General features: G+C 47.1%; 1 protein-coding gene and 1 long non-coding RNA gene across 2 annotated transcripts; one reads left to right on the top strand and one right to left on the bottom strand.

The window, feature by feature from the left end:
* Positions 1 to 339: 339 nt before the first annotated feature.
* On the bottom strand, positions 340 to 3,605 carry LOC122647113. The gene is made up of 3 exons (XR_006330797.1): positions 3,596 to 3,605; positions 1,956 to 1,958; positions 340 to 965 (listed from the first exon to the last, which is right to left on the bottom strand). It is a non-coding gene; the product is annotated as an uncharacterized LOC122647113 (long non-coding RNA).
* Positions 3,606 to 3,917: 312 nt separating this feature from the next.
* On the top strand, positions 3,918 to 5,855 carry LOC122647087. The gene has a single exon (XM_043840603.1). The coding sequence runs from the start codon at positions 4,123 to 4,125 to the stop codon at positions 4,543 to 4,545; it is 423 nt and encodes a 140-aa protein (XP_043696538.1). The 5' UTR covers positions 3,918 to 4,122; the 3' UTR covers positions 4,546 to 5,855.
* Positions 5,856 to 14,031: the final 8,176 nt, after the last annotated feature.

The following is a 14,031-nucleotide window of genomic DNA, read 5'->3' on the forward strand; positions in this document are numbered from 1 at the left end:
GCAGAGGAAAAGACATGAAAGAGCTCAGTCAAGGAAATGAAAAAGAAAATTTGAATTGAGATTTATGGATAAATGAAAGTGGGAAAGCCAGTTACAGTACAGAAGAGAATGATCCAAGTTCCTCTTTCAGGGATTGATTGTTTTCGTACATGTCAAGCTTCAGCCGTCGAGTGGAGGATACGCAGTACTGAAGTTCGATCAGAGCCACCTCAGTGGTTATATCAGCCAGTTCTTTCTGTTGAGAAGCTAAGGCCGTCTTCACTTTGTTTAATTCATTCTCCAAAGCGCTGCTTTATCCGTTCAAGCTGAGTGACCGACGTGGACAACTTAGCCCTTTCACCGCTCCGTGGGCTTTCCTGCGGCTCATCAAGGAAGACTTGCTCTGGCATAGATGTCAAGCGAAAGTTATGCCTAAGCCAATGTTGCCCGTAGCTCGGAACCAACCACGCCCTACCGACCAAACCCATAGTCGTACTTATGCTAGTCGTACTGAGCTTGATAATTGGTCTGAAATATTGGCCTCACTTCATGGAGAAAGATAGTTAAGGATCGAGAGGTGAGGGAGGCCTTTAAGACTTCTTTCTCCGTAGCAAAGAATCCACATTTAAAATGGCTTTGACTTGATCTGGATCTACCTCTATACTCCTTCGTTAGACTATAGAGCTAAACAACAGCTCAAATACACACTTCTTTGGGTTGAGTCTGACCCGGCCTGTCAAGGACTGGAGAACCATGGATCACATCTGTTTCCCTAAAGGGCCATCGACTCCTCCACTACGTCGTGCGTCACGCTTTTGATGAAAGGGTGGGAGCGGTTTCGCTACTGCGACCGAACCGAATCCGTGTAGTCAAGTTTCATGCTGATCGGGGCGAATCCGAGCCCTAGGAGATAATAACAATTCATTGGCTGTGGATCCGTGGAAAAGGAAAATCGACAAGGAAGATGTTCAGTCAATGGCAAATTCCTATTCATTATAGGCGTTGCACCGACCTCAACTGGCTCTAACTGAGAACATAACGAATGAAATCACTTTAAAAACAATGATCCGTGATTTCACGACACTCTGAACAATCATGACAGATTGATTCGGGAGGGGAAAGGCACAAGTAGGCATGATTAATCTCGAGAAGGATGTAATGGTGACTACATCCCAGTGCTTTCAGCTTATCGTCTGGCTTCCCGGTGGTTCCCAGTCACTGCCTCCCATACCTTCCCGAATAGCAACTCGTTATTCCTTCCACAATCCATCTCGAAGCTCGAATGAAACTCTTGTTCCGGGTTTTGGCCACTCAGCAATGAACATATACACATGCGGGATGAGCCCCAGTTATTCATAAATCAGCCTTTCTACCCGACATTTGTTATTGAAGTCTTATACCCTTATCATCATAACCAATAATAGTCATAGCCCTTTCTTTACCATGCGACGCAACCCACTTGTCTCATAGTTTCCATTACTTCTTTTGCCACTTCCACGAATTCATGCTCATCGCCTTACCAGCAAACTACGGAGCGAATAAAACGCTTACACAAACGAAGAAAGAAGCAACGGCCCTTACTCACATAGGGGCGCATACGTTTTCTTGCTGCGTTAGCATGCTTTGACGCGTTAGCACGCTATGTTAGAGTTTTGGTTTTCTTGCTGGGCGAAGGGCGTGTCCATACGGATAGGACCGTGGGCAGGTACGACTAACCTTATAGCTGTTCCTATCGATGATTTCCAAGTAATAGGAGGTGCGGCAGCCTTCATACTGTTTGAGCTGTCCCCATGCCCTTCATGAGGGTAGTGTTCCTAATGAGTGAAGAGGCCCCCCGCATGATTCCCACGGTAAAGGTCGGAAAGGAAGAGGTGGAGATCATCTCAGCCAACCATCCGAAATAGGGGATATATAGGCCCACTTCTCGACTCGGAGTTCCGTTCGCTTCTATCGCTATTGATTCGGGACACGGAAACACTCTTTATAAAAAGCAAATCCACTACTCCTCCGGAGCCTTGCTACTGTCGTAGTGTAACCGGCAGCTCGCCCTACTTCAGTGCCAAAGGCTTGCGACTTCAGTAGAGTAGGCCCGTTTCCCTTACTTAAGGGTTTTCGATAGGGATCGACCATTTTGGGGTTTACAAAACATTCATAGGCAGAGGGGCGGCGGAGGCAGACCTTATACGACTCTTTCGTAAGGGCCGCGTCGCAAACTAACAGAGAGGATGGAGAATCCGGGATCTCGACCCGTGAAGAGTCAAGAAAGACGTCCGGAATCTGATCACCTGGGTGGTGACTAACCCAGGCATTTGAAGTTGACTCCCACTTAAACGAGCAACCAAAAAGCCCTATGCTAAAGACTCGGGATAGAAAGATTCGTATTGAATGAATGCACCGGTCATTTCCTTCCTTCTTGAGATGTTTTAATACTCTAGTCAACAAAGGGATAGTTGATCAAGGAACTAGTCGACCTCTGCTACGCTTCGCTAGTCGAGCTATAGTCGTGTACTAGTCGATCTAATGTCGTTAATGTTGTGCTATAGTCGACAAAGGGAACAGCTTCAGTCGGCCCTTCCCACGGAAGTGCCTTCGCTCCACTTTCGCTTTAGCTACTAGAGCTACGTAGTAGGTTGGATACAGTTGCTATGATTGTCCTTCGGTTATTTTAAGGTTCTATTTTCGGATGCTTACCTCTTGCTAGTAAAGCTACTAGTGAGTTCCTGCTTTCTTTTCCTTGTGAAAAAATCCGCAACAACCATCAAAATCGCTTTCTCCCTCACGAAGTGACAGTCCAAAATTTCTATATGGTGCTTGGTTCAGCCTAGCTCGTTCTGGAGTGAGGGTTTCGGATGTAAGGAACGGAACGGTATGAGTCTCATCAACATAGGCAACTTAGGATCGAGAAGAGGCTAACTAGTCACGATCTTAAGCTAGTCCTGCAAGCAAGTATGATCAGATCGAAGGAACGGAAACGCTAAACTAGTACTCGTGCTATGGGATGGCTCGGCCATCCCGTGTCCCCCCGAACCTGCTAGGGCTCTCGCAGCGACGCAAGGAGCGCAGAGAGAACGAGCACAGCAGAGATACACGCGCCCAAACAAAGGGTATAAGAGAGTTGTGAGTGTCAATCCTAATTATTCTCCTGAGCAGTCTTGCTGAGGATACTAAGCGTGGTCTTGTTTGTGTACTCAGAGCTACGCTCTGAGGGGTGCTAAAATGATGAGTAATCCTAAACTCCGGTTGCTAACATGACGGTTCGGGTACCGTTATCTAAGACTATAGACTTAGGAAGACCGAATCCATAAAAAAGATTATAGTAAATGAAGCATGCCACGCCTTTCCCATCGGCCTTAGCCATTGGTTTACCCAGTTTTTCTCCCAAACTTCGAAAAGGAGAGAAGAAAGGTACGAAGTAACTGACTGGCCAATGCATTCAATCGAATGTATTCCCGTGCTCTCAAATGAAGGGATAGTAGTCTCACGCCGCCTCTCGTTTGAGTGAATCGTCCAGCCGAACAAAAAGATGTTTGGAGTCAATGCCCAACTTCTTCTTCCCTCAAGGAAAAGACACGCTTAGTTGAGCCGGGGTTACAGTCTCGAAAGAAACCTCCCTCACTCACTGGCTTCCTTACAACAGGAAGAACTGGACACGGAAGTGCCTATGTAGTACGAAGAGAAAACTTTACCCTGACATTACAGTTAACCAACATTACAGCAATAACCAAATTCAGGCAAGGAAACCCGACAACCAACTAGCCCGAGACTGAAGAGACTACACTAGAAGACCAAGGGCCTTACAGAATAAAGGCTCACAACTTCTACTGCCTCTGATTGGTCCTTCTCAAGCACCCAACTCAAAATATCAATATATCAGGGCTAGGGATGCGATACGGGGAATGGAACCTGTTAGTACCGGGCAAGGGGAATTCATGCTATTTCCATTTCTTCACATCCCACCCAACCCAGCTATGTTGTCTCGTAGATAGCAAGGTAAGTAGATTGTTGCTCGTTACAAGGCAAGGGTGGTCTACGATCACTTCGACCAGCCGGATACGGGCGAGGGGAGACGAAGATGAAGAAGTACAATCCGACGCAGATAGCGAAAGGTCAAGCCTTAAGTTCTTCAACCGGTGTACAGTGAACATGGTGTCGGTAGACGAACCCGAAGAGGACGATGAGGAAGATGAAGTGTACGAGTTCGCCGAAGAAGAGACAGAACAGGAATCGAACCCTATCCCGCCAACTGAAGATGAAGTCCGGGAACACAACCTCGGAACTGCCGAAAACCCCCGACCAATCTTCCTCAGTGCTCTTCTGGGTGAGGAAGAAAGAGCAGAATACATGCGCCTGTTACAGGAGTTTTCCGATGTATTCGCATGGAGCTATGCGGAAATGCCTGGACTTGATCCGGAGGTCGCGATGCATCGTCAACATATCAGGGAAGATGCAAAGCCAGTGAAGCAACCCCAAAGGAAGTTTCACCCGGCGATCATGGAGAAGATCGAGAAGGAAGTCCAGAAGCTGAAGGACGTAGGCTTCATCCGTGAAGAACAGCACCCAGACTAGTTGGCGAACATAGTCCCAGTAACTAAGAAGAACGGTAAAATCCGTGTTTGTATAGACTTCCGTAACCTAAATGATGCGTGTCCAAAGGATGAATTCCCTTTTCCAATCACAGAAAGAATGATATATAAGACTTTTGATTACGAGCGTATGTCTTTCATGGATGGTTTTTCCGGTTACAACCAAATCAAGATGTACCCATAAGATCAGAAGCACACTTCATTCCGTACCCCATTCGGCGTTTACTGCTACACAGTAATGCCGTTTGGACTCAAGAACAAAGGTGCGCCTTACGTGATAGGGATTCAAAAAATACCATGACCAAGATCTTCAATCAAGGACATGTTGCATAAGACGGTCGAATGTTATGTGGACGACCTTGCAGTCAAGAGCCGAGACAAAGAAGATCACCTGCAATACCTCCGAGCGGTCTTCGAAAGGTTACGACAGCACAACCTGAAGATGAACCCGTTAAAGTGTTTCTTTGGGCTGTCTTCGGGCAAGTTTCTGGGATTAATTTTGCGGAAAGACGGTATCCAAGTCGATCCTGCAAAGAAAAAAGCCATCCTCGAGATGAAGCCACCTCGGAATATAAGAGAGTTGAAAGGACTTCAAGGACGTCTCGCCTATATTAGAAGATTCATTTCCAATCTCTCCGAAAGATGTCGACCCTTCTCTAAGCTCATGAAAAAAGGGGTTCACTTTGTCTGGGACGAGGCTTGTGACAAGGCCTACGAAGATATCAAAGAGTACCTGACCAAGCCTCCGGTATTGGCTGCCCCCGTAGCAGGCAGACCATTCATTTTGTACACAAAGGCTTTAGATCATTCACTGGGGGCAATGCTCACCCATTATAACGATGAAGGGAAAGAGATGGCTCTGTATTACCTTAGTCGAATGATGGTGGGGGCAGAGCACCGTTATCCACCAGTTGAGAAAGAGTGTCTGGCCCTTATGTTCGCGGTACAGAAAGTTAGACATTACCTTCTCCCCCATACCGTTTACCTTGTTTCCAGGGTAAACCCATTGAAGGTTCACACAAGTCACGTAGCAGATAACGCCGGCTGGGAAGTGAGACATTAGCAAAACAACACGTGCGTACTATGATCGACTTTGAGATTTTCTTCCAGTGTTTTGCTGTAGACCACTATATCATCCAGGTACACCACCACGAATTTATCCAAGTACTCGTGGAAGATGTTTTTCATTAGCGTGCAGAAGGTTGCGGGTGGCTTCGTCAAGCCGAAGGGCATGACTAAGAACTCGAAGGCACCGTAGCGGGTGACACATGTCGTCTTAGCTTCATCCCCTTCTGCTATTCGAACTTGGTAGTACCCCGAGCGTAAGTCCAGCTTCGAGAAAGATATCGCACTCCCCAATTGATCGAAAAGATCTGCAATAAGGGGAATGGGGTACTTGTTCTTCACCGTCACTTTGTTGAGTGCCCAGTAGTCGATACACAGCCGAAGGCTTCCGTCGTCTTTCTTTTGAAACAATACAGGCGCACCAAACGGAGCTTTAGGCGGCCTGATAAACCCTGCTTCAAGAAGTTCATCTAACTGCTTTCTCAGTTCTGCCAACTCTGGAGGGGCCATGCGATATGGTGTTTGAGCTGGAGGCTTCGTGCCTGGTTCCAACTCCATTTTGTGGTCAATAGCTCTTCGAGGCGGAAGCGTCTTTGGAAGGGACTGAGGCATTAATCTGCAAAGTCATCCAATACTTTTTCAACTTAAGCGGGGCCCTTGATCCGGGAAGGAAGGGAAGAGGAGGGTTTATCCCACCCGGCATATCCTTTGTTTCGAATCAGGTTCCCGCATCTTACCGAGGAGCGGTAGCGGCGAGGGCAACAATTCCGCTTCGCCGCTCCTCTTTTTCTTTTTTGTGAATACCCTATGTAGTAAGTCAAACCCCCCCTATAGTAGGATGTCATTTTGGTCCGTGGTTCGATGACGCAACGCATTCAATCTGTGGCACTGGACTGGTTTGGTTCGGCTGGGCTTTCCCAGTGTCCCTTCGCTGCGGGTGCTAGCTACTGACTGGCACCTACCGCAACATTCCCCAATGCTGGAGAATGAAAGGGGGGTGGGTTGGTGTAGGGTTTCTATTCCGCCCGCTGGTGGAGTCGGCGGTGTACTTCGTTCGAGCCCAGCTCACTCCTCGGTATGGTACGGCATGGGCATCATGGCATTGAAGCCTTTTTCTTTTGCCTTAATAATAATAAAGCTATCCCTAATGAATGAGAGTTTTCCATTCATTTGCTTTTTGTTTTCTTGGTATCAGAGCCACTATCGTGACTCCTAGGGCCCTGAGCTTGTTGAGCCCTTCCTGCGTGGAATCTTGGTAGCCTCCAACTCCTCATAGTATCCATTTACTCTGGTAATAACTGCAGACCCAGCGGGTGGAGTCGTTAGCGCAACGAGCCAATAGCGAATGGAGTGCATAAGCCACCATAAGCTATAAGGGCGAGCCAGCTTTGAACAGCCAGCCCGGGAGTCCCCTTCAATCCACAATTGAGTGGCTCAACTTTCAATAGCAAGACTGATTTAGCAGCTGCAAGATCGGGAATAAGCCATCCAACTTGTGTTATGACCAAGAGCTAACTGAAATCCCCTAACCCTAAGGAAAGCCCCTGTGCGATTTCTCAATCTTCCTCCTGCCCCGGCAGGTCCTGGGTTCCCCCTTGTTGAGCCATCGGAGCAACATCCAGCTGGGGACCACTGGACTTTCATTTCTGGTCTTCAAGACTTGCTTTCATCAACGATGTTGGTCTTGGGGCGAAGGGGAATGCTAAGAATTGCCAGATTTTCGAGAAGAAGAGCTCTAGCTGCTCTGGAGTCTATCTTTTGTTCCTAAATGTGGGTTTATTGCTAACCAGATTCCCCATGCTATATGCGGCGGCAATGCAATTCTCCAGAGAGTGAGTTGCTGATCATAATGCCCGCCCCCCTAGTTGTAAGTGATTTCCAGTAGTCGGTTTTAGGTTGGGGTGCGAATAGTAGCATAGTTGCTTAGTCACCTTCCTCTTACGTATTACTATCTAGGGGCTTTGAAGCTGGTGTCTTTACTTTTTTCATTAGCAAGGTGTAAGCTACTCTGCTGCTCGCTTCGTAAAGCTCCGCTCCTTGCTTTTCATCCTTTAGTATCTTGCTGCTTCTTCCGCTTCTGAGGCAGCATCTCTATCAGCTAGTGAGCTAGCCGCAACTATAGTCTTTAAGGCGTTTGCGCAATCGGCTTGTTGGTTGGCTTAATTACGCTAGTTGGGCTTGTAGCTAAAAGTCGTCAACATAGCTTTCCTCTTCCTCTACCTTCACTCGCTGCCTTCTGGCTCGTCTAGTTCGGAATGGGATGTGGAGGGGATTGTGGTCGGATCGATTCCTTCTGGCTCTAGTCACTCTCTTTCCGTCACTCGTTCAGGTCAATGTCTTTCAGGGCATCGGTGCATCTTTTTCGTGTACTCGTTTCTGTCAATAAATCTTTCTCTCGTACTGGTCCTTCTTTCTTGCACTAGTCATTCTTGATGGCACTTGTTTTTCAGCAAAGTCATTCGTTCTGGCTCGACTACTTGTGTTTCGGGCACTACTCTTTTCCTTCGTGCTGTGCCACTTTCCGGCATATATCAATGATAGGGACTCGTTTCGTGTACTTCTTTACTGCAAGGGTGTTTCCTCTATCCCCCTGGTACCGAAGGGCCGCTTGGAGGTATTCGGAGGGAGTACTTGAAGTTTGGACATCGTCGTTTATCCGGTCATGAATTTCATCTTTTGATTATGGGCATTCAGTAAGAAGTATCCCGTAGAAGGTGCAGGTACAAGGGGATCTCCGCTTGAGGGAGGCGATCGATGGTACGGTTGGTGTCTGGTAGGTGGTTTATGGGTCTGGGTACAAGGTACAATGCGGGTAGTGAATCTTTTGATGTAGGGGTCAAGCGAAGCGATCGTTCTTTTACAATGTGATATTTGGGGGTGCTGTCGGTACGGTCAAATATGGGTCTAGTGTATAGTATGTGGAAGGGAGGATTTTGGAAAAACCCGGTCAAATCAACAAGCGAAGCTCTCATCCTGTTTACTGCCTGCATGCTTCTTCCCTGGGCCCTAAGAGCGAGTTTGAGGAGGGGGGAAGTATTGGCAGTTGATATCAAAGTTAGCACGTCCGGTCTTCGACACACGGATCTGTTTATAGAGTTTATTCCTTTCCTTAGCCTGCTTAGGGCTGCCTTAGGGGGCTAGGCTAGGGCGCGGTAGAGGAGAGCTTTCCAAGCGGGGCATTGAGGTGATCGGGTGAAATTTTTTGTCTGGAGTCACATTAGTGAGCAGGTTCGGTCGGTAAGTCCCTTGGTACGCTCGGGTTAGCCTGTCAGGGTGAATGCAGGTAGTGGATGTAGCTTCTCTTCTGAAGCGTGTTAGTTCGTAGCTGCCGAAGTGTAGCATTGAGATGAGGAGCGCGCTAGCTAGGTGGAGTCTCCTTTCGGAACTACTTCTTTTCCTTTCTCTCTGCTATCCTATTCACTGAACTGACAGTATCGAGGCAAGGTCGGAAGGAAGGCTGAGCGTAGACTAGTCCGTTCAGACAGTCACAGGCTCGCTAAAGCTAAAAACGGAACAACGCTTCTCACTGACACAGACTTCAGAAATGGTAGTAGTTTTCTTACAGGCCGGGTCATCAATCTATCTGTACATGCGAGATCATGAATTAGTAACTGCATCCAATCCCCCAATGTGTGGATTCTATTTCAATGGGAACTTGATGAGTCGATCCGCGTGCAAACTCTTGTTGTATACGGAATGAGTTCAGGAACGCCGGCTACTGACTGAACTAGCCCTCGTCATTGATCCCATTCAGGCGCAGGACAGCCTCCAGGTTCTCGTTGCATTGCTTGAGTTCGGTAAGCTCTCTTGTTCGTCCCGGTTCTTCGTTCTCTTCCTATGGAATCAGTTAGCTATCTCGTTCTGTGGCGCGGTACGAATCCTCTTGGATCTTCATCTTCGAACATGAGCTCGTTCTCTTTGTGCCGGTGTTCAAGAATCCGTTCAAAGGGCTCGGCCCGTGTGAGGTTATGCTGATGATTCCGTTTCTTCAGATCGACTCAGAAAGGGCCTCTTTCAGTTCACAAAGAAGAGGTTCTCCGTGGATGCAGAACCCCCTTCACCTATGGGAACGTGGGAGAAAATGAAGTCCAGATAAGCCCCAAATCAGTGAACTCCAACTTGGATTCTTGTGCTGGTTTCTCAGCAGGGGGTAACCTCAGTGTTAGGCATATGGGGTCGGTAGTGAAGGAAGTTGGGGAGGGTAGTCGAGCTCTCCCTAGCAATGGCTCTGCTGGTGTTGGGTCTTTGGACAAACAGAGTGAAGAGGGTGAACGAGCTGGCCTGGTAGGAGAGGTCGTAGCAGGTCTAGACAAGGAAAGGTAGATCAGCGAGCAAAAGACCTTGGAAGCAAAGCTACCAGGACAACCGAACCAGAACGAATGGCAAAGAGGTTCAGTTTTTCCAACCTTCGATCAAGGAAGGGAAGAAGGTGGCTACCTTCCCTGTTGAAGAGATTGAGGGAGAAATCACACGATGGCAATACGCTTTAGTGGGGTTCGTGCCTGATCTACGACCACCCTCCATTTGCGGCGATTAAACATTTTGTTGCGAATAGATGGAAAGCAGGAGGAGCTGTGCAGATCTTTGGTCAGAACACCGGCGTTTTTATTTTCGACTTTCAGAGCTCTGAAGCTCGTCAAACTCTTTTAGATCTGGGGTCCTGGACTTATGACGGCAAGCCCTTGATTCTGAAAATGTGGTCGCCAGATGTGAGTTTGGAGACCAAATCAGTGAGCTCGATCCCAGTGTGGGTCAGGTTTCCAGCTCTACAGCTTTATTTGTGGGGAGTTAGTTCTCTTGGTCGATTAGCTAGTCTGGTTGGCCAACCCATGTTCACTGATAAATTAACAGCTGACCGCAGAAGGTTATCCTATGCGAGGGTTTGTTTCGAAGTCACAGCTGATTCTGAGCTCCCAGATGAGGTTTGGTATGAGAAACATGATGGAACTCTCACGGCTCAAAGGGTGGAGTACGATTGGAAGCCTCCAATCTGTACTTCTTGCAAATCTTTTGCTCATTCCTCAGCTAGCTGTCTTGTTCGGAAGCCTGCTCCTCTTGGCAACCAGTCTACCGATGCTCCGCCTGAGCTCTCGAGTGCTTTGACGGACGAGATTGTTGAGGGTGTTCAGCATATGGGGGCCCCTGAGGGAGAATGGAACAGAGTGGTTGGGAGAAAGACGAAACTAGCAGCAGAGAGTGTTCTGGGTGGTAGTACTCAAGGTGCTCGACAAAATGTCTGTGATAACTCAACAATCACACCCTCTCAGATGGAGCCCGAAGGTTGTATGGCTATTGTTCCGGTTCAGAATGAACTCCTTGTAGACACTCATCAAATAGAACCTGACGCAGTGGCCCCCAGTATCTTGAGTAGCAATAATGGTCAGGTTGTTGTGCTGGATGAGTTGGCGCCAGGTGCTCGACAAAATGCATCAGTCAAGTCGGGGCTGGATATCTCACTCCGGCCATATAGCAGCCCTCTCAAAGGTACCTATCCTCCTATCCTAAATCACCTAATAGATTTGATGTTCTGCAGCAGTTGGGTGATTGTATTGATCCAGGCTTGGTTGTAGACAAGTCCAAGGATTTAGCCTCGGCTGCAGACCTGGGCCAGGCCAATTTGTCTAATAGCTCAGCAGCTTGTCAGACTACTGGTGGTGTGCATGAGCAGGCTGAGGGTGTGAGCAATCACATGGAGAATAGGTCCGTCTCTAACACCAGTCTTAACGAGCAATACCATCTTTTAAAAGCTCATAGGCGCTCGTTTAGAGCCCTGAAGAGATCGGCGTCTGGTGAAGTGGGCAAGGGACCTAATGTCAAGAAGGAGGGTCACTCTGCTAAGAGTGGTGTTAGCAGTAGTAAACAATAGATGTTTAATTTAGCTGTTTGGAACATTAGAGGCCTAAATTTGGGTCTCAAGCAGACTGAAGTGAAAAAGTTGATTGCTAAGTATAAACTGAGTATTTTGGGGTTGGTCGAAACCCACGGAGCGGTCAGATCTGTAAATAAAGATTGGATCTTCCATTCTATTTGTCCTTCCGGTTAAAAACGAGTTTCAAGCGTTAAAGGTCGGGTTTGGATTTGTTGGGACCCTTCTGCTGTGGACATTAAAATGTTCAAATCTTCCCGCCATACACTGTTCTGTGTGCTCTTTGGATGGATCCTTGTCTTTTCAGTTATCTGTAGTGTATGCTTCTAATGTACTGAAAGAAAGAAGAGAGCTTTGGGCTGAGCTCACCAGTATGGCAGCTGCTACTGATAAAGCTTGGGCTGTCCTCGGTGACTTTAGTTGTGTTAGTGCTACTTCAGAAAAGCTAGGAGGAAGGCCAGTGTGTGTGGGTTCCACTCTTCAGTTCAATGACTGCATAACTGAAGCGGAGCTCATGGATATGAAGTAGTTGGTTGTTCACTTGGTTTAACCGGCAGGCAGACAACCTCATTAGAAGGTTGCTCGACAGAGCTTTGGTGAATCGGCATTGGGTCCGTCAATTTGTCAATGCAGAAGCTGACTTTCTCAATTCTGGTGTTTCAGACCACAGGCCCATTTTTGTTACTATTTGTTAGACAAGTAATACAGGCGCCTCCGGCGCCCTTACAGTTTTTTTACTTCTGGACCTCGCATGAGACTTTCTTACCAACTGTTCGAGAAGTTTGGGGTTCAGTTATTAATGGAAACCAATTGTTTAGGGTTGTACAAAAACAGAAGCTTCTCAAGCCCCATCTTAGTAAGCTGAATCGTGAGCACTTCTCTACAGTGCAGAACAGCCCAAAGCAAAGAAGTCTGTTATTCTATCCAGTCCCAGATGCAGCAGGACCCATCCAATCAACACTTGCTTTCTCTTGAGAGGGCTCTAAACGAGCGCCTATGCTTCTCTTGCAGCTTGTGAAGAAGCCTTCTTTCGTCAGAAGTGACGAATCAGCTGGTTCTCTCTTGGGGACTCTAAAACTGCTTTTTTCTACAATTCTTTCCAGGTGAGGCGCTGCCAAGCGACAGAATTCAATCTCTTTATGTAAATGGCACCACGAACTCCTTCGGAGCCTGAAGCGATCAAGGCTTGCATTGTTTCTTAAACCAAGGGGCTGTTGGGTTCTTAAGATTTACCTCCTTTGAGTGCAGATGTGGCAAATTTTATTAACTTTGAAAGGAAGTTAGATGATCAGCAAGCTCTTGATCTGATCCAAGAGGTGACCCCTGAAGAGGTGAGACAAGCTATGTTCTCTTTGAAGGACAACAAGGCTCCTGGCCTGGATGGGTATACAGCTCACTTCTACAAGCAGGCTTGGAGTGTTGTTGGTGATGATGTTACAAAGGCGATTCAACATTTTTTCAGGTCTGGCAAGCTGCTCTCTGAAGTGAACTCTACTACAATCTCTTTGGTCCCGAAGGTGCCTAACCCTACCTCCTTGAATGATTTCCGACCTATATCTTGCTGCAACACCAACTAAAAATGCATCTCGAAAATAATATCCAACAGATTCAAGTTTGTAGTAGATTTCTTAGTGGGTCCTAATCAGTCGGCCTTCATAAGTGGCAGGAATATTTTTAATAAAATTTTTATCTCTCATGAGCTGTTGAAAAACTATCACAGAGACACGGGTCCCTCTAGATGTGCAAAGTAGACCTCCGTAAAGCCTATGATTCGATCAGATGGGAAACAGTCCTGTTAGTTCTTGAAGCCATGAACTTTCCTAGAAAGATGATTGATTGGATCCGAGTGTGCATTTCCTCTGCTAAGTTTTCCACCTCCATCAATAGGGTCCCCCATGGTTACTTTACCAGTTCTCGAGGCTTGAGGCAAGGATTTTTTTCCATACCTCTTTGTGTTAGTTATGCAGGTTCTAAATGGTATTTTTAAGGCGAAGGTTGATGAGGGCTTGCTGAGTTTACATCATCGGTGTACTAATCCAATGATTACACATCTGTGTTTTGCTGATGAAAAGCTCGTTCTTTTTCATGGTGATGTGGTTTCTGCAGCTGCAGTGTTGGATGTGCTGCATCATTTCCATTATGTAACAGGGCGGCAAGCAAATGTCTCAAAGAGCAAGGTGTTCTACAGTGGTGAGAGTCAAAGCACGAAGGAAGACAGGAGCAGCATCTTGGGGTTTCAGCTAGCTGGCTTGCCTATAAAATACTTGGGTTTGCCCCTTGTGTCCACTCGCCTCAAGTATGTGGATTGTCTGCCTCTTAGCGAGAAGATATGTAAGAGAATCCAATCTTGGAAAGGAAGGGTCCTCTGGACTGGACGTTTGGAGCTCATCAAGTCTGTTCTCAACAGTATTCAAGTTTTCTGGTCGAATTGCTTCATCTTTCCCAAGAAAATGATTACAGCTATCAATCAGAGATGCAATACTTTCTTATGGTCCGGACCAGACATGAAGAAGAAAATTCATCACGTAAGCTGGTCTA

This window comes from Telopea speciosissima, unplaced genomic scaffold (assembly GCF_018873765.1).
Source record: "Telopea speciosissima isolate NSW1024214 ecotype Mountain lineage unplaced genomic scaffold, Tspe_v1 Tspe_v1.0012, whole genome shotgun sequence".
Lineage (NCBI taxonomy): Eukaryota > Viridiplantae > Streptophyta > Magnoliopsida > Proteales > Proteaceae > Telopea > Telopea speciosissima.